Source organism: Ranitomeya imitator, chromosome 6, assembly GCF_032444005.1.
Source record: "Ranitomeya imitator isolate aRanImi1 chromosome 6, aRanImi1.pri, whole genome shotgun sequence".
NCBI classification, from domain to species: Eukaryota; Metazoa; Chordata; class Amphibia; order Anura; family Dendrobatidae; genus Ranitomeya; species Ranitomeya imitator.
In genome coordinates this window covers 192,184,951-192,204,920 of record NC_091287.1, presented here as the reverse complement: position 1 = coordinate 192,204,920, position 19,970 = coordinate 192,184,951, and the positions used below count along the sequence as shown (strand labels likewise).

Here is a 19,970-nt window from a genome sequence, read left to right as displayed (position 1 = left end):
CATGAATAGCTGGTTTTTGGTCATTCTGCCTCACAAAAATCGGAATAAGGCTACGTTCACATTTGCGTTATTTGGCGCAGCGTCGTCGACGCAACGCACAACGCATGGCAAACGCACACACAACACAGCGTTTTTTGACGCATGCATTGTCCTATACAATTAAAAATCCAAAACGCCCCCAAAAAATACATTTAGTCAAAAGACGCATGCGTCAAAAAACGCGGCTCAACGCAGGCACCTGCGCCCTATGCGTTTTTCATAGACACTAATGTGGTTTTTTTGTCGCATTTACGACGCACGTGCGTTGCATGCGTTTTTCTTCGGAAATGTGACGCATCAAAACTGCAACCTGTAGCGTCGTCCGCGTCCTGTCTGGTGCGCCAAAAAAAGGCAAGCGTCATAAAACGCATGACAACGCATACGGCGCATGTCCATGCGCCCCCCATGTTAAAGATAGGGGTGCATGACGCATGCGTCGACGATGCTGCGCCCCACGGCAAATGTGAACGTAGCCTAAAAAGCGATCAAAAAATGTCACGTGCCTGAAAATTTTACCAATAAAAACGTCAACTCGTCCCGCAAAAAACAAGACCTCACATGACTCTGTGGACTCAAATATGGAAAAATTATAGCTCTCAAAATGTGGTAACGCAAAAAATATTTTTTGCAATAAAAAGCGTCTTTCAGTGTGTGATGACTGACAATCATAAAAATTCGCTAAAAAACCCACTATAAAAGTAAATCAAAACCCCCTTCATCACCCCCTTAGTTAGGGAAAAATTAAAAAATTAAAAAAATGTATTTATTTCCATTTTCCCGTTAGGGCTAGGGTTAGGGTTGGGGCTAGGGGTAAGGCTACAGTTAGGGTTGGGGCTAAAGTTAGGGTTAGGGTTTGGATTACATTTACGGTTGGGATTAGGGTTGGGATTAGGGTTAGGGGTGTGTCTGGGTTAGAGGTGTGGTTAGGATTACCGTTGGGATTAGGGTTAGGGGTGTGTTTGGATTAGGGTTTCAGTTATAATTTGGGGGTTTCCACTGTTCAGGCACATCAGGGGCTCTCGAAACGCGACATGGCGTCCGGTCTCAAATACAGCCAATTCTGCATTGAAAAAGTAAAACAGTGCTCCTTCCCTTCCGAACTCTCCCATGCGCTCAAACAGGGGTTTACCCCAACATATGGGGTATTAGCGTACTCAGGACAAATTGGACAACAACTTTTGGGGTCCAATTTCTCCTGTTACCCTTGGGAAAATACAAAACTGGGAGCTAAAAAAAAATTTTTGTGGGGAAAAAAAAGATTTTTTTATTTTCACGGCTCTGCGTTATAAACTGTAGTGAAACACTTGGGGGTTCAAAGTTCTCACAACACATCTAGATAAGTTCCTTGGGGTGGTCTAGTTTCCAATATGGGGTCACTTGTGCGGGGTTTCTACTGTTTAGGTACATTAGGGGCTCTGCAAACGCAATGTGACGCCTGCAGACCAATCCATCTAAGTCTGCATTCCAAATGATGCTCCTTCCCTTCCAAGCTCTGCCATGCACTCAAATGGTGGTTCCCCCACACAGATCGGTTATCAGCGTACTTGGGACAAATTGGAGAACAATATTTAGGGTCCAATTTCTCCTGATACCCTCGGAAAAATACAAAACTGGGGCTCTGCAAACGCAATGTGACGCCTGCAGACCAATCCATCTAAGTCTGCATTCCAAATGATGCTCCTTCACTTCCGAGCTCTGCCATGCGCTCAAAAGGTGGTTCCTCCCCACATATCGGGTATCAGCATACTCTGGACCCTAAATATTGTTCTCCAATTTGTCCTATTTCTCCTCTTACCTTTGGAAAAATATAAAACTGGGGGCTAAAAAATAATTTTTGTGGGAAAAAATTTTTGTTTTATTTTTACGGCTCTGCATTATAAACTTCTGTGAAGCACTTGGTGGGTCAAAGTGCTCACCACACCTCTAGATAAGTTCCTTAGGGGGTCTACTTTCCAAAATGGTGTCACTTGTGGGGGTTTTCAATGTTTAGGCACATCAGTGGCTCTCCAAACACAATATGGCGTCCCATCTCAATTCCAGTCAATTTTGCATTGAAAAGTCATATGGCGCTCCTTCGCTTCCAAGCTCTGTCTTTGCGCCCAAACAGTGGTTTACCCGCACATATGGGGTATCGGCGTACTCAGGACAAATTGTACAACAACTTTCGGGGTCCATTTTCTCCTGTTACCCTTGGTAAAATAAAACAAATTGGAGCTGAAGTAAATTTTTTGTGTAAAAAAGTAAAATGTTCATTTTTATTTAAACATTCCAAAAATTCCTGTGAAACACCTGAAGGGTTAATAAACTTCTTGAATGTGGTTTTGAGCACCTTGAGGGGTGCAGTTTTTAGAATGGTGTCACACTTGGGTATTTTCTATCATATAGACCCCTCAAAATGAATTCAAATGAGATGTGGTCCCTAAAAAAAAATGGTGTTGTAAAAATGGGAAATTGCTGGTCAACTTTTAACCCTTATAACTCCCTAGCAAAAAAAAATGTTGTTTCCAAAATTGTGCTGATGTAAAGTAGACATGTGGGAAATGTTACTTATTAGGTATTTTGTGTGACATATCTCTGTGATTTAATTGCATAAAAATTCAAAGTTGGAAAACTGCGAAATTTTCAAAATTTTCGCCAAATTTCCATTTTTTTCACAAATAAACACAGGTAGTATCAGAAATTTTACCACTATCATGAAGTACATTATGTCACGAGAAAACATTGTCAGAATCACTGGGATCCGTTGAAGCGTTCCAGAGTTATAACCTCATAAAGGGACAGTGATCAGAATATTAAAAATTGGCCTGGTCATTAACGTGCAAACCACCCTTGGGGGTAAAAGGGGTTAAAAGAAAAAAAAAAAAGGGGGTGGGGGGAAATCTACTATATAATTGTCTAAGGGTCACTTCCGTCTGTCTGTACTTCTGTCACGGTTATTAATTTGCTGATTGGTCTCGGCAGCTGCCTGTCATGGCTGCCGCGACCAATCAGCGACGGGCACATTCCATAAGAAAATGGCCGCTCCTTACTCCTCGCAGTCAGTGCCTGTTACCCGCATACTCCCCTCCGGTCACCGCTAACACAGGGTTAATGCCGGCGGTAACGGACCGCGTTATGCCGCGGGTGACACACTCTGTTACCGCCGCTATTAACCCTTTGTGTCCCCAACTTTTTACTCTTGATGCTGCGTATGCGTACGATCTAATGTTAAAAATAATAATAATAAATAAAACAAACCTTATTCTCATCTTCCGCCGTCGCGTCCTCTCCTCGGCACTGCAAGCGGCAGGTTCCGCTTCCAAAGAGTCTATGGGAGAAGGACCTTCCATGATGTCACGGTCATGTGACCGCGACGTCATGGAAGGTCCTGCGCTCATACCAATCCTGGGACCGGACACCGCTCACAAGCGCCGGAACTACAACGGGCTCTTCGGATGGTGAGTATGTTTCTTTTATTTTTTAACCTGTTACATACGTGACTGGGCAGTATACTACCTGGCTGGGCAATATACTACGTGTCTGTGCTGTATACTACGTGATTGGGCAATGTACTATGTGGCTGGGCAATATACTGCGTGGCTCTGTGCTGTGTATTACGTGGCTGTGCAATATACTACGTGACTGGGCAATATACTACGTGACTGGGCAATATACTACGTGACTGGGCAATATACTACGTGACTGGGCAATATACTACGTGACTGGGCAATATACTATGTGGCTGGGCAATATACTACGTGACTGGGCAATATACTACGTGACTGGGCAATATACTACGTGACTGTGCTGTATACTACGTCACTGGGCAATATACTAAGTTTCTGGGCAATATACTACGTGTTTGGGCAATATTCTACGTGGCTGGGCAATATTCTACGTGGCTGGGCAATATTCTACATGGCTGGGCAATATACTAAGTGGCTGGGCAATATACTAAGTGGCTGGGCAATATACTAAGTGGCTGGGCAATATACTAAGTGGCTGGGCAATATACTAAGTGGCTGGGCAATATACTAAGTGGCTGGGCAATATACTACTTGGCTGGGCAATATACTGTTGCCCAGTCACGTAGCATATTGTCCAGTGACGTAGTATATTGCCCAGCCACATAGTATATAGCAGAGCCACGTAGTACGGTATATTGCCCAGTCACGTAGTATATTGCGCAGCCACATAGTATATAGCAGAGCCACGTAGTATATTTGGCCAGTCACGTAGTATATTGCCCAGCGACGGAGTATATTGTCCAGCCACGTAGTATATTGCCCAGCTACGTAGTATATTGCCCAGCACAGAGCCACGTAGTATAGAGACTTAAAAAAATAAATAAAATAAACATATATTCACCTTCAGAAGGCCCGTTGAAGTCCTGCTATACTCACCATCCGCCACCTTTCCCGTTCCTCGCTCCCGGGACCGCTCCATTGCAAGCGGCAGCTTCCGGTCCCTGGGCTGGTGTGAGCAGGACCTATGATGACGTCGCGGTCACATGACCGTGACGTCACGGCAGGTACTTGTCGCACACCAGCCCTGGGACCGGAATCTGCCGCTTGCAATGGAGCGGTCCCGGGAGCGTGGCGAGGAGCGGGAAAGGAGGCGGATGGTGAGTATAGCAGGTTTTTTGTTGTTTTTTATTATTTTTAACATGACATATTTTTACTATTGATGCTGCATAGGCAGCATCAATAGTAAATAGTTGGGGACACACAGGGTTAATAGCAGCGGTAATGGAGTGCGTTACACCGCGGGCCGTTACCGCTGCCATTAACCCTGTGTGAGCGGTGAGTGGAGGGGATTGCGGAGCCGGCGCCGGGCAGTGAGTGCAGGGGAGTAGGGGAGAGACTAATTGGACTGTCGCCTTCGCTGATTGGTCGCGGCAGCCATGACAGGCAGCTGCCGAGACCAATCAGCGAATGAATAACTGTGACAGAAGGACAGACAGACGGAAGTGACCCTTAGACAATTATATAGTGTGTGTGTATGTGTGTGTGTGTATATATATATATATAATATATATATATATATGTATGTATATATATATATATATATATATATGTATATATGTATATATATATATATATATATATATATATATATTTTACAGTGCCTACAAGTAGTATTCAACCCCCTGCAGATTTAGCAGGTTTAATAAGATGCAAATAAGTTAGAGCCTTCAAACTTCAAACAAGAGCAGGATTTATTAACAGATGCATAAATCTTACAAACCAAAAAGTTATGTTGCTCAGTTAAATTTTTATAAATTTTAAACATAAAAGTGTGGGTCAATTATTATTCAACCCCTAGGTTTAATATTTTGTGGAATAACCTTTGTTTGCAATTACAGCTAATAATCGTCTTTTATAAGACCTGATCAGGCCGGCACAGGTCTCTGGAGTTATCTTGGCCCACTGCTCCATGCAGATCTTCTCCAAGTTATCTAGGTTCTTTGGGTGTCTCATGTGGACTTTAATCTTGAGCTCCTTCCACAAGTTTTCAATTGGGTTAAGGTCAGGAGACTGACTAGGCCACTGCAACACCTTGATTTTTTGCCTCTTAAACCAGGCCTTGGTTTTCTTGGCTGTGTGCTTTGGGTCGTTGTCTTGTTGGAAGATGAAATGACGACCCATCTTAAGATCCTTGATGGAGGAGTGGAGGTTCTTGGCCAAAATCTCCAGGTAGGCCGTGCTATCCATCTTCCCATGGATGCGGACCAGATGGCCAGGCCCCTTGGCTGAGAAACAGCCCCACAGCATGATGCTGTCACCACCATGCTTGACTGTAGGGATGGTATTCTTGGGGTCGTATGCAGTGCCATCCAGTCTCCAAACGTCACGTTTGTGGTTGGCACCAAAGATCTCGATCTTGGTCTCATCAGACCAGAGAATCTTGAACCAGTCAGTCTCAGAGTCCTCCGAGTGATCATGAGCAAACTGTAGACGAGCCTTGACATGACGCTTTGAAAGTAAAGGTACCTTACGGGCTCGTCTGGAACGGAGACCATTGCGGTGGAGTACGTTACTTATGGTATTGACTGAAACCAATGTCCCCACTGCCATGAGATCTTCCCGGAGCTCCTTCCTTGTTGTCCTTGGGTTAGCCTTGACTCTTCGGACAAGCCTGGCCTCGGCACGGGAGGAAACTTTCAAAGGCTGTCCAGGCCGTGGAAGGCTAACAGTAGTTCCATAAGCCTTCCACTTCCGGATGATGCTCCCAACAGTGGAGACAGGTAGGCCCAACTCCTTGGAAAGATCTTGTCTCTGATGGCCTTGGAATGCTCCTTTGTCTTTCCCATGTTGACCATGTATGAGTGCTGTTCACAAGTTTGGGGAGGGTCTTAAATAGTCAGAAAAGGCTGGAAAAAGAGATAATTAATCCAAACATGTGAAGCTCATTGTTCTTTGTGCCTGAACTACTTCTTAATACTTTAGGGGAACCAAACAGAATTCTGGTGGGTTGAGGGGTTGAATAATAAATGACCCTCTGAAAAGACTTTTCACAATTTAAAAAAAAAAAAAATAAACAAAGAAATAACATTCTTTTTTGCTGCAGTGCATTTCACACTTCCAGGCTGATCTACAGTCCAAATGTCACAATGCCAAGTTAATTCCAAATGTGTAAACCTGCTAAATCTGCAGGGGGTTGAATACTACTTGTAGGCACTGTATATAATGGAATCAATAAAGATTGGAGGCAGCGTACCGTTTGTAGTGAAAATTAGCTATTTAATCAGCCCAGAAAGCGATGTTTCGGTACCCAACAGGAACGTTTCGCAAGCAGTTAACATGTGAAAGTGCCAGGTATTTAAAGAGTTTACAATGTTATAATCATTATGATGATTATTATCATTAATCATTGTAAGAACATGTATTTACATTATAATTGACATGCATAAAGTGCAGACAGTGATACAGAAGTTATTTATCACATAAAGTGCAGTGCATAAATATAAATGGAAAAGTCATTGAAAAAATATGCATTTAGACATCAATTGGTAATGATAAAACAGGCGTACAACCTTGTTAATCAAATCCATGATTTGCCCCACTCTTAGGTAAAGGCAAAAAGATCCAAGTAAACAGCATGTTGCAAAGGAACGATAGTAACAATCTTGAAGGAGTTCCCAGAGATGCTTAGCACTTGTTAGCCCTTTTGCCTTCACTCTGCAGTCCAGCTCACCCCAAACCATCTCGATTGGGTTCAGGTCTGGTGACTGTGGAGGCCTAGTCATCTGGCTTAGCACCCCATCACTCTCCTTCTTGGTCAAATAGCCCTTACACAGCCTGGAGGTGTGTTTGGGGTCATTGTCCTGTTGAAAAATAAATGATGGTCCAACTAAACGCAAACCGGATGGAATAGCATGCCACTGCAAGATGCTGTGGTAGCCATGCTGGTTCAGTATGCGTTCAGTTTAGAATAAATCCCCAACAGTGTCACCAGCAAAGCACCCCCACACCATCACACCTCCTCCTCCATGCTTCATGGTGGGAACAAGGCATGTAGAGTCCATCCGTTCACCTTTTCTGCGTCGCACAAAGACACGGTTGGTTGGAACCAAAGATCTCAAATTTGGACTTATCAGACCAAAGCACAGATTTCCACTGGTCTAATGTCCATTCCTTGTGTTCTTTAGCCCAAACAAGTCTCTTCTGCTTGTTGCCTGTCCTTAGCAGTGGTTTCCTAGCAGCTATTTTACCATGAAGGCCTGCTGCACAGTCTCCTCTTAACAGTTGTTGTAGAGATGTGTCTGCTGCTAGAACTCTGTGTGGCATTGACCTGGTCTCTAATCTGAGCTGCTGTTAACCTGCGATTTCTGAGGCTGGTAACTCAGATAAACTTATCCTCAGAAGCAGAGGTGACTCTTGGTCTTCCTTTCCTGGGGTGGTCCTCATGTGAGCCAGTTTCTTTGTAGTGCTTGATGGTTTTTGCCACTGCACTTGGGGACACTTTCAAAGTTTTCCCAATTTTTTGGACTGACTGACCTTCATTTCTTAAAGTAATGATGGCCACTCGTTTTTCTTTACTTAGCTGCTTTTTTCTTGCCATAATACAAATTCTAACAGTCTATTCAGTAGGACTATAAGCTGTGTATCCACCAGACTTCTGCTCAACACAACTGATTGTCCCAACCCCATTTATAAGGCAAGAAATCACACTTATTAAACCTGACAGGGTACACCTGTGAAGTGAAAACCATTCCCGGTGACTACCTCTTGAAGCTCATCAAGAGAATGCCAAGAGTGTGCAAAGCAGTCATCAAAGCAAAAGGTGGCTACTTTGAAGAACCTAGAATATAAGACATATTTTCAGTTTCACACTTTTTTGTTAAGTATATAATTCCAAATGTGTTAATTCATAGTTTTGATGCCTTCTGTGTGAATGTACAATTTTCATAGTCATGAAAATACAGAAAAATCTTTAAATGAGGTGTGTCCAAACTTTCGGTCTGTACTGTATATTACATACCGTATATAGTGATAAGGTGATATAATCGCCGCGCTAGCTGAACTAAGGTGGGGATATAGCAAGAGTGAATAGTACCAAGAATGGATAGAGATAAAATGTGCTAGTACTCACTTGCTTGCTAAGGATGATTTAATGTGCGTGGGTTAATCAGGATTGACCCACGAACATTAAATCATCCTTAGCAAGCAAGTGTGTACTAGCACATTTTATCTCTGTCCATTCTTGGTACTATTCACTCTTGCTCTATCCCCACCTTAGTTCAACTAGCGCAGCGATTATATCACCTTATCACTAACCTCTTTGCCTCTTCAACAGGCACATACACAGAACCTGTTCTAATCGCCAGCTGCTTCTGAACCTCCTTTTTTCCCTACGGTGGTAAGCGCCAGTGTTATTATCCAGTCTTTTTTTTTTTTACATACCGTATATACTCGAGTATAAGCTGACCCGAGTATAAGCCGAGGCACCTAATTTTGCCACGGACCCTGGACTTGTAAAAAAAATAAATAAAACTTGCTCAGATGTCACCCCTGCATCCTGGCGTCCTAGGCAAGTGCCCTCAAGTGCCTAGTGGCATATACGGCCCATGGTCCTGGGGTTTAATAAAAATAAGGAGGAGTTGATTTCTCTGATCAAGTCTTCCAGCCCTACAGTGCCATGCAAAAAGAAAAAGCTGGCTGTGCACAATTCTTTCATGCTATCACAATGTGCAGGTCAGACTGGTACGTTCTTTAAGTTCCAGGAGGTAGTGATCAAGCCTCTAATTTTGATTTGAAATCAGAAAGAGGAAAGGCCCAGTATTTCTGGAAATTAAGGTGCCCATGTTGTACCAAGGCAACATTTTCCAGCTGAGGTCCCTCAAACCACAAAGCAGAGAAGGTCGCAAAAGAGATGCCAAGTATGTTACAGAAAGGGGATAAGAAAGGACACAACTTGTTAATGCGACACCTGCCCCGAGAAACCTGTCCTGTGTATAAAAGAATGCTTCAAACTGTACCACACATCTATGAATTACTAAATTAATTTCTGACTTGCACAACTCACGTACGCCAACCTGATGCACTCTTCACTACTCGCATATGCCAACCTGATGCACTCTGCACTACTCTTGTATGCCAACTTGATGCACTCTGCACTACTCATGTATAACAACCTGATGCACTCTATGCAACTCGCATACGCCAACCTGATGCACTCTACATAGCCTACACCACATTATAAAATTTGCATACAGGGAAAATCCTAGATAATTTCCAATATAGGGTCACTTGTGGGAAGTTTCTACTGTTTAGGCACATCAGGGGCTCTCCAAACACAACATGGCGTCTGCAGATAATTCCACCAAAGTTTGCATTACAAAACGTCACTCCATCCTTTCTGAGCCCTGCCATGTTCCCAAACTGGAGTTTTCCCTAACATATGGGGTATCTGCGTACCCAGAAGAAATTGCTCTATAAATTTTGTGGTCCATTTTTTCCTGTTGCCCTTGTGAAAACAGAAAAAATTTGTGACTTAAGTAAAATAATGTGAAAAAAGTAAACTTATTTTCCTTCCACATCGCTTTAATTCCTGTGAGACACCTGATTAGTCAATAAACTTCTTGAATGTAGTTTTGAGGGGTGCAGGTTTTAGAATGTCACTTTTGGGTATTTTTTTTTCATATAGGCCCTGAGAGTCACTTAAAACGGGATGTGGTTCCTAAAAAATGGTTTTGTAATTCTTGTTGGAAAAATTAGAAATTGCTTATTAATTTTGAACCATTCTAACTTCCTAAGGCTACTTTCACACGTCAGGTTTTTGCCGTCAGGCACAAACCGTCAAATTTTGCAAATAAAGGATCTGTTTTTTCTCATAGACTTATATTAGCGACGGATGGCCTCCAGTTTCATCTATTTTTTCTGGATCTGTCGAAAATTAGTTTTCTGTCAGCTGGAGAAAACGTACAGAGGAACGTTTTTTCTCTCTGACGAAAAAACGCACAGCGACGGATCCTGCGGAAAACTGATGAAACGTGAGGTGAAATGAGTGGATCCGGCTATCAATTCCGCTTTTTTTTAATTGAGCATGCCCCGTAGCTGTATTTTCCATTCTGGAGTGTCTCTCTCTATCTATCTCTCTCTCAAAAAATACAAATGTAAGTTTAAAAATGATGCAAATGTAAGGTAGACATGTGAAAAATGTTATTTATTACCTATTTTGTGTGAAATAACAATCTGGTTTAAGAGCATAAGAATTAGGCTAGGTTCACATTGTGTTAATGGCGTCCGTTAGACGGACTACGTTACACCGCAGCATAACGCGGTGGTAATGTAGTCCCTAACGCCGCCATTAACTCCAATGTCGGACGCATCGCTAGCGAATGCTCAGAATGGGCGTGCGCTATCGATGTGCCGTCATTGAGTGACAGACCCCGAGACGCGGGCTGCAGCGTTTCCAGGTCCGTCACTGCTAGCGCAGATAGGGCTAGCAGATGCTCTATCTGCGCTAGCGTGGTGCCAATACCGGCACTTGCGTTAATAGCAGCCCGTTCACGTATGTGTTGAACGGGCTGCTATTAACGCAATGTGAACCCAGCCTTAAAAGTTTAAAAATTCAAAGATTTTCACCAAATTTCCAATGTTTTCACAAATCAATGAAAAAAGTCATAGCGAACAAATTTTACAATATGTCACGAATAAACGGTCTCATAATCACTGGGATCGGTTGAATTGTTCCAGAGTTATCACATAAAGTGACACTGGTCAGAATTGTAAAATTTGGCCTGGTCAGGAAGGTGAAAACATTCTTAGGGGGGTGTGTGTGAAAGGGTTGCCTATAATTGGTGGTGTATTGGTATGACCAGATAACCATATATACATTTAACAAAATATATTAACTCATTTGTGTTTTTGTTTCTTTCAGGTTAACCAAAAAGGATCAGAAAAACCACTTGAACAAACATTTTCACAGATGGTAGATGGCTTCGGAAATGGAATGGTTAGGTAATCGTACAATCCCAGCATCATTTATGGCTGTTTAGTAGTTTTCACATAAAACAGAAGATGTTTTGTTTTTAACCCCTTTCTGCCATCGGACGGAATAGTACATCTGATGGCAGAAGCCTCCCGATTTGATGTGGGCTCCGACGTTGAGCCTTCATCAAAGCCGCGACATGTCAGCTGTTTTGAACAGCTGACATGTGCCCGCAATAGGCGCAGGCAGAATCGTGATCCGCCGCCGTCAATTAACTAGTTAAATGCTTTCAGAAATGCGTGCATCAGTGGTCCCTGCCACGTCATTGGGGGTCATCGGCATGACATTAGAGGTCTCCCTGAGACCTTTATGGTTGTTGATGCCGGATTGCTATGAGTGCCACCCTGTGGTCGACGCTCATAGCAATGCTGATACGGGAAAGATTTATATCTTTGTACCTTGTTAGCCAGTTGATAAAAAAATATATATTTAGAATTGAGTCCTCAGTGGTTGATACCTTTTAATGGCTAACTGAAAAGATGGTAACAAATTGCAAGCTTTTGAGACTACTCCGGCCATCAGGCATAGACTAAAAGAAATTCTGAAGAATCACATGTCATCACAAGAATCACACAACAACGCACCGAGCTGTCATTATGGGAGAGTGATAACCAGTTGTGTCCATAAATATTGTAAAGTTCCTAGGTAATAAGTTAATGTTTTGTTGTCCTCTGATTGGGGTCTGGTACTGTTATGATTACCCCACACAGTCTGAGGGGCAAATTCCTTAGTTCCTTAATTGATGTAAAGACATAAATCCATGTGACACATTCATTCCTGCACTGGGTGTCAAAGGTTGTTATAAATTTATACTCCAAAGATTCTCTTGTCTCTCTGAGATTTGACATTACCTTTCAATACGAGTAATTTCAGGTCCATGGTGCTATGATCAGACATACAGAAATGTTTGGCCACAGGTAGATCCATTATTTTTTCTTTTATTGGATGGCGGTGAGAATTTATCCTTGTTCTGAGTTTCTGCCCTGTCTCCCCAACATACAGACCCCCAGTTGGACATTTAGTACATATAATTAGGTACACCACATTAGAAGTGACGCAGCTAAAAGTACCTGGTATCTTATACTCCTGATGTGAATTAATGATCTTTATCTTGTCCGTGGTCATTATAAATGGGCAGGTTTTACATTTCTTATGGTTGCAAGGAAAGGTTCCTGCAGCTGTTGGAGAGGACAGCGAGCTTCTGACAATGATACTTCTTAGATTTGGGGGCTGCCTAAAACACAGTAGTGGGGGGTCTGGAAAAATGGATTGTAATCGGGCATCTTTTTGTAGTAAAGGTTGTAATTTCCGTGCAGCTCCCCTTAGCACCTCCAGATTTGGATTGTAGGTGACTACCAGAGGTACCCGGTTATTTTCTTCTTTAGCTTTGTAATACAGCAGGTGGTTCCTTGATATTCTCGTGGCTCTTGTGATCTGGTTTTCAATTTTTATTGGATGGTAGCCCTTGTGATGGTGCGATAGGTTATGTGGGTATCATTTTGTGTATATATTTGACTGATTGTCATGGTGGTCTCTTGTAGGATTAGTTATTTGCCATCTGATATCAGCCCCACAGTCCTGTACTGTTATCTCTCCACAGGGTCAGTGACTAATGTTGTTTGCTAATATGCTAATGACATATTGAACTAGCTTGTTGAAACAATGAGCCCCTGAGACCCACCTAACCTGTGAATGAGGAGGGAGACATGTAAAAATCAGGGCGGTGAGACACAGATCAGTCTTGTGTGGAATGATGATGTGAACACAGCACAGAGATGGGGAAGCATATGGACCATTTTTTATCCTCTGTCTGCTGGATTATTGAACTCTCATCTCCTTGGACATTTATCCGGTTACTGAACTGCATTCGACTTCTGGACTATCTTATCCTTTGTGTGGTGGATCGTATATGGACCTTTCGTGTTTTTGCCTAAATAAAGCTTTTGGAATTGTTCACTGTTCTCTTGCTATGTTGATTGTGTGATATCAGAGAAGGACCCTGTGACAGCCCTGATTCACAAAGGGCTTTCTGAGACGACCAAGGTGTTCATCTCTATCCATAGCAATGCTGTAATTCTACTACATAGAGGCGATCTGAGCATCGACTCTATGTAGCAGAGCCGATCAATTTGTGCCAGCTCCTAGCCTCCCATGTAGGCTATTGAAACATGGCAAAAGTAAAGAAAAAAAAAAAAAGTTTTTAAAAATATGAAAAAAATAAATAAAAAAATATAAAAGTTTAAATCACCCCCCTTTCGCCCCATTCAAAATAAAATAGCAAAAAAATCAAACCTACACATATTTGGTATTGCCTCGTTCAGAATCGACTGATCTATCAATAAAGAAAAAAAGGATTAACCTGATCTCTAAACGGCATAGCGAGAGAAAAAAAAGTCAATACGCCAGAATTACTATTCTTTTGGTTGCCGCGACATTGCATTAAAATGCAATAACGGGCGATCAAAAGAACGTATCTGCACAAAAGTGTTATCATTAAAAATGTCAGCTCGGTGGGCAAAAAAGAAGCCCTCACCCAACCCCAGATCGCGAAAAATGGAGACGCCACGGGTATCAGAAAATTGCGCAAATTTTTATTTTATTTTATTTTAGCAAAGTTTGGAATTTTTTTTCACCACTTGGATAAAAAAGAGTCTAGACATGTTTGGTGTCTGTGAACAGGTAATGACCTGCAGAATCATAATGGCAGGTCAGTTTTTTGCAATTTCACCGCACTTGGAATTTTTTTCCTGTTTTCTAGTACACGACATGCTAAAACCAATGATGTCGTTCAAAAGTAGAACTTGTCCCACAAAAAATAAGCCCTCACATGGTCATATTGACGGAAAAATAAAGTTATGGCTCTGGGAAGGAGGGGAGCGAAAAACAAAAACGCAAAAACGAAAATACCCTGGGTCATGAAGGGGTTAAATGTATTGACAATGGAGCTAACTTTTAGGTCCACACTTTTGGAAACTGTCAAGGTCACTTTTAGGAGAACAGTATTAAACAATTTACCAGAAAACATGAAGGACAAATAAATTTGTACTTCTTTATTAGTTTTGCAGATGTTCCAGAGAAATACTTATGAAATGTTAGCGTCTCAAATGTTATGCCCAATTTTCCATCTTTCTGATCGAGCTCTCGTAGCATTGAAAATATTTTTATGGTCTTCTGAAGTCCCCTACCCTTTGGAAACTGTTATTATAGTGATTAAAGATACTGATGTTGGCACTGTAATACATCATTTGATGTTCCATTCTATTACATTTCTGTGTTTCTAAAAAGGCAATTTGTCTTCAGTTTGTCATATATTTAATTACGCAAGGACTTATGAAGCAGAATGTCACTTTTCCCTGACAAGTTCTGCCCCTTGTCCTATAATCAAGTTTTCTAGGCATCAAATAAATCGTTCATGCAGTCTTTCATGGCAGGACCACTGAAAATCTGTAATGTTTTGGTGGTTTTCCTATGAAATGGATTATGTAAAGGCTATCCTTAACCCCTTACCGGCATCGGACGTACTATACCGTCCGATGCCGGCTCCCCTGCTTTGATGCAGGGCTCCGCGGTGAGCCCGCATCAAAGCCGGGACATGTCAGCTGTTTTGAACAGCTGACATGTGCCCGTAATAGGCGCGGGTAGAATCGCGATCTGCCCGCACCTATTAACTAGTTAAATGCCGCTGTCAAACGCAGACAGCGGCATTTAACTACCGCTTCCGGCCGGGCGGCCGGAAATGACGTCATCGCCGACCCCCGTCACATGATCGGGGGTCGGCGATGCTTGTATATTGTAACCATAGAGGTCCTTGAGACCTCTATGGTTACTGATGACCGGTGGCTGTGAGCACCACCCTGTGGTCGGCGCTCACAGCACACCTCCATTTCTGCTACATAGCAGCGATCAGCAGATCGCTGCTATGTAGCAGAGGCGATCGTGCTGTGCCTGCTTCTAGCCTCCCATGGAGGCTATTGAAGCATGGCAAAAGTTAAAAAAAAAAGTTTAAAAAAATGTGAAAAAAATAAAAAAAAACATAAGTTTAAATCACCCCCCTTTCGCCCCAATCAAAATAAATCAATAAAAAAAATATCAAATCTATGCATATTTGGTATCGCCGCGCTCAGAATCGCCCGATCTATCAATTAAAAAAAAGTATTTACCTGATCGCTAAACAGCGTAGCGGGAAAAAAATTCGAAACGCCAGAATTATGTTTTTTTGGTCGCCGCGACATTGCATTAAAATGCAATAACGGGCGATCAAAAGAACGTATCTGCACCGAAATGCTATCATTAAAAAAGTCATCTCGGCACGCAAAAAATAAGCCCTCAACCGACCCCAGATCATGAAAAATGGAGACGCTACGAGTATCGGAAAATGGCGCAATTTTTTTTTTTTTTTTTTTTTAGCAAAGTTTGGAATTTTTTTTCACCACTTAGATAAAAAATAACCTAGTCATGTTAGGTGTCTATGAACTCGTACTGACCTGGAGAATCATAATGGCAGGTCATTTTTAGCATTTAGTGAACGAAGCAAAAAAGCCAAACAAAAAACCAATGTGGGATTGCACTTTTTTTTGCAATTTCACCGCACTTGGAATTTTTTTCCCGTTTTCTAGTACACGACATGCTAAAACCAATGATCTCGTTCAAAAGTACAACTCGTCCCGCAAAAAATAAGCCCTCACATGGCCAAATTGATGGAAAAATAAAAACGTTATGGCTCTGGGAAGGAGGAGAGCGAAAAACGAACACAGAAAAACGAAAAATCCCCCGGTCATGAAGGGGTTAATGCTGAATGGGTATAATGAGAGGATCCAAGGCAGTAGTCGTCTGGTGGAAGTGACAGCCAGCCATACTATTCCTGGCCCATGTACATAAGATTTTTTTTTTGTAATAAACCGAAACATTCGCTTTGAACTTCAAGGATTTTATTGAAATGCTGCTATCAGGACATATATAACTGTAACAGTGGTTTCCAATGGTTGATGTACCTTACAGGTTCCCTTTTACAGGTTCAGAAAACCTTAGGTTACTATTACTTTGCTTCCAGACACCAACAGATCCAATTTTAAATACCTTAAAACATGTTTTAGGATTGGGTACCTTGTCAATCAGTGTAATTTCGTCCTTTGCCCATCATGTACATGGCATGTAAAAGTTTGGACACCCCTGGTCAAAATAACTGTTGTTGTGAACAAGTAAGCAATTTGAAGATGAAATTATCTCTAAAAGGCCTAAAGTTAAAGATGGCATATGTCCTTTATATTTTAGGGGGAAAAAATATTGTAATTTTTTACAGTTCAAAAATTTCAAACAAAGTCAGATGCAAAGTTTGGTCACCCTTGGAGATTTGTGTTCTCAGATAACTTTGACCAAATTTAAAGACCTTAATTAGCCTATTAGGGCTATGGTATAAGGTACCTTCACACTAAGCGACGCTGCAGCGATACCGACAACGATGTCGATCGCTACAGCGTCGCTGTTTGGTCGCTGGAGAGCTGTCACACAGACCGCTCTCCAGCGACCAACGATGCCGGTAACCAGGGTAAACATCGGGTTACTAAGCGCAGGGCCGCGCTTAGTAACCCGATGTTTACCCTGGTTACCATCGTAAAAGTTAAAAAAAACAAACACTACATACTTACCTTCAGCTGTCTGTCCCTGGCGCTCTGCTTTCCTGCACTGACTGTGAGCACAGCGGCCGGAAAGCAGAGCGGTGACGTCACCGCTCTGCTTTCCGGCTGGCCGGCGCTGACACAGGATGCAGGAGGAGTGCAGAGAAGCAGAGCACCGGGGACAGACAGCAGAAAGTAAGTATGTAGTGTTTGTTTTTTTTACTTTTACGATGGTAACCAGGGTAAACATCGGGTTACTAAGCGCGGCCCTGCGCTTAGTAACCCGATGTTTACCCTGGTTACCAGTGAAGACATCGCTGAATCGGCGTCACACACGCCGATTCAGCGATGTCTGCAGGGAGTCCAGCGACTAAATAAAGTGCTGGACTTTCTGCAGCGACCAACGACATCACAACAGGATCCTGATCGCTGCTGCATGTCAAACTGAACGATATCGCTAGCCAGGACGCTGCAACGTCACAGATCGCTAGCGATATCGTTCAGTGTGACGGTACCTTTAGTCACAATCATCGTTAGAAAAGGCCAGGTAATGCAATTTTCCCACCTTTATAAATCCCAGTCTCCTCTAATCTTGTGCCAAAAACAGCTGCCATGCCAGAACCCATGTTCTCCTAAGTAGCTGCCTATCACTCTGAAAATGAAAATGATAGAGGTCCACAAAGCAGAAAAAGAGCTATAAATAAGAAGACAGCAAAGCTTTTTCAAGTAGCCCTTTCATCAGTTCGAAATGTAATTAAGATATGGCAGTTAACAGGAACAGTGGATGTCAAGATAAGGTCTGAAAGACAAAGCAAAACATCTCTTCACTCCAAAAGACCTTCAGAAATATTTAGCAAGCTGGAGTTTGTGGTACATTGTTCTATTGTACAGAGACACCTGCACAAATATGGACTTCATGGAATAGGTATCAGAAGAAAGCCTATCCTGTGTCCTCACCATAAAATTCTGCATCAGAAGTATGCGGAAGTATATCTAAATAATCTTGATGCATTTTAGAAACATCCTGTGAACTGATAAGGTTAAAGTAGAAATCTTTGCCCACAATGGTCAAAGTACCGTATATACTCGTGTATAAGCCGAGTTTTTCAGCATATTTTTTTGTGCTGAAAATGTCGCCGCCCCTCCCTGGAGCAGCAGGGGGCCATGAACTGGCGCACACATCATATTCACCCACTTGTGCGCCCTGGGTGCTGGCACTGCACCTGGTTCCAGCCGCGGGCCTGTAGCTCTTCCTGTGCTCAGCGGTCACGTACCACTCATTCAGGTGATGTATATGGACGCGTCTCCACTCCCATATTTGTGGGATCAAATAACTAAAAATCGGCATGTGCATATGTATTCATCCCTTTTGTTTGAAAACCTATAAGAGAAAAAGTGAGGAAAAAAACCTGCTGTAACTAAGTAAATAAAAAGCAGAACAGTTCATTTAGATAACAGGGGTTTTAGAAACACTTTTTTTTTTTAAATCAAAAAATAATTTATGAAGCGCCTCAAAATGTCTGGTACAAGCAATTACCATCATAAGTCACATGGTAAGTGAAACGAAGTCCACCTGTGTGAAATCTAAGTGTTTTATGGTCTGTCATGTATACATACATACTGTACATACACACTTCCTCTGAAAGGCCACAGAGGCTGCAACACCATTAAGCAAGAAGCTCCACTAACTAGAGATGGACGAACCTGAACAGTAAAGTTCGGCATCTTTACCGAACACCTACTGTTTGGGCACGGACTTCACCAGGAAGTGTTTCGGTTCGGCCCCCCAAACACCAGGTGTTTGTGGCAGTGTCATGTGCATGACAGCGTCGCAAACACTGCTTCTCATCTGCGGTAAAATCATTACTGCTGGTCAGACCTCCGCGGTTCCCACACTGTCAAATGACAGTATGAGCCTCCAGCTGTGATCGGAGGTGAAAAGTTTACCTCCGGTCGCTGGCGTCGGCTAATGGGACTACTGCTCCCATCAGCGTATGCCTGCTGCTTCTAATAACAGGGAGAGCAGGCGCAGCTGATGGGAGTATTCATCGGCCTGCACTCTAAATAAATAATTAAAAAAAAATATGTATTTTTGATAACCAGCCAGACAATCCTGACAGCTGGGGGCTGCAACTCTCAGCTGTCAGCATTAGCAAGGCTGATTATCAAGAATAGAGAGGTCGCCCACCAGCCTATGCTTGCTGCTGCTAATAACAGCGAGAGCAGGCGTGGCAACCTGCCTTGCTAAAGCAGACAACTGGACGCTGGTATTCTCAGGCTGGTAAGGGGCCACATATATTGGCCCCCACCCAGCCTAAAAATAGCAGCCCGCAGCTGCTCAGAAAAAGGCACCTCTATTAGATGCTCCATTTCTGGCCCTTTTTGCCTGGCTCTTCCCACTTGCCCTTTAGCGGTGGCAAGTGGGGTTCATATTTGTGGGCTTGATGTCCGCTTTGTATTTTTTTGTGACATCAAGCCCGTGGCTTAGTAATGGAGAGGTGTCTATAAGACACCTTTCCATTACTAATCCTATAGTTACCGTATATTGTAAATAAACACAGCAAAAATAAATGACACATGTATATACTATATACAGGAGGAGATGACATACAGGTATATACTATATAAAAGAGGAGATGACACATAGGTATATAGAGGAAGAGATGACATACAGCAGGTATATGCTATATATAGGGGAGATGACATACAGGTATATACTATATACAGGAGATGACATACAGGTATATACTATATACAGGAGGAAATGACACATAGGTATATACAATATAGCGGAGGAGATGACATACAGCAGGTATATACACTATTTACAGGGGAGATGAC

At 42.5% G+C, this 19,970-nt stretch overlaps 1 protein-coding gene across 1 annotated transcript in view; it reads left to right on the top strand.

Moving 5' to 3' along the window:
- Positions 1-19,970, top strand: part of SACM1L (SAC1 like phosphatidylinositide phosphatase) — a 458,875-nt gene that overhangs the window by 265,844 nt on the left and 173,061 nt on the right. The window contains exon 12 of the mRNA XM_069730398.1: positions 11,404-11,483. Coding sequence (XP_069586499.1) covers positions 11,404-11,483 — 80 coding nt within the window. The remainder of the gene's footprint in view (positions 1-11,403; positions 11,484-19,970) is intronic.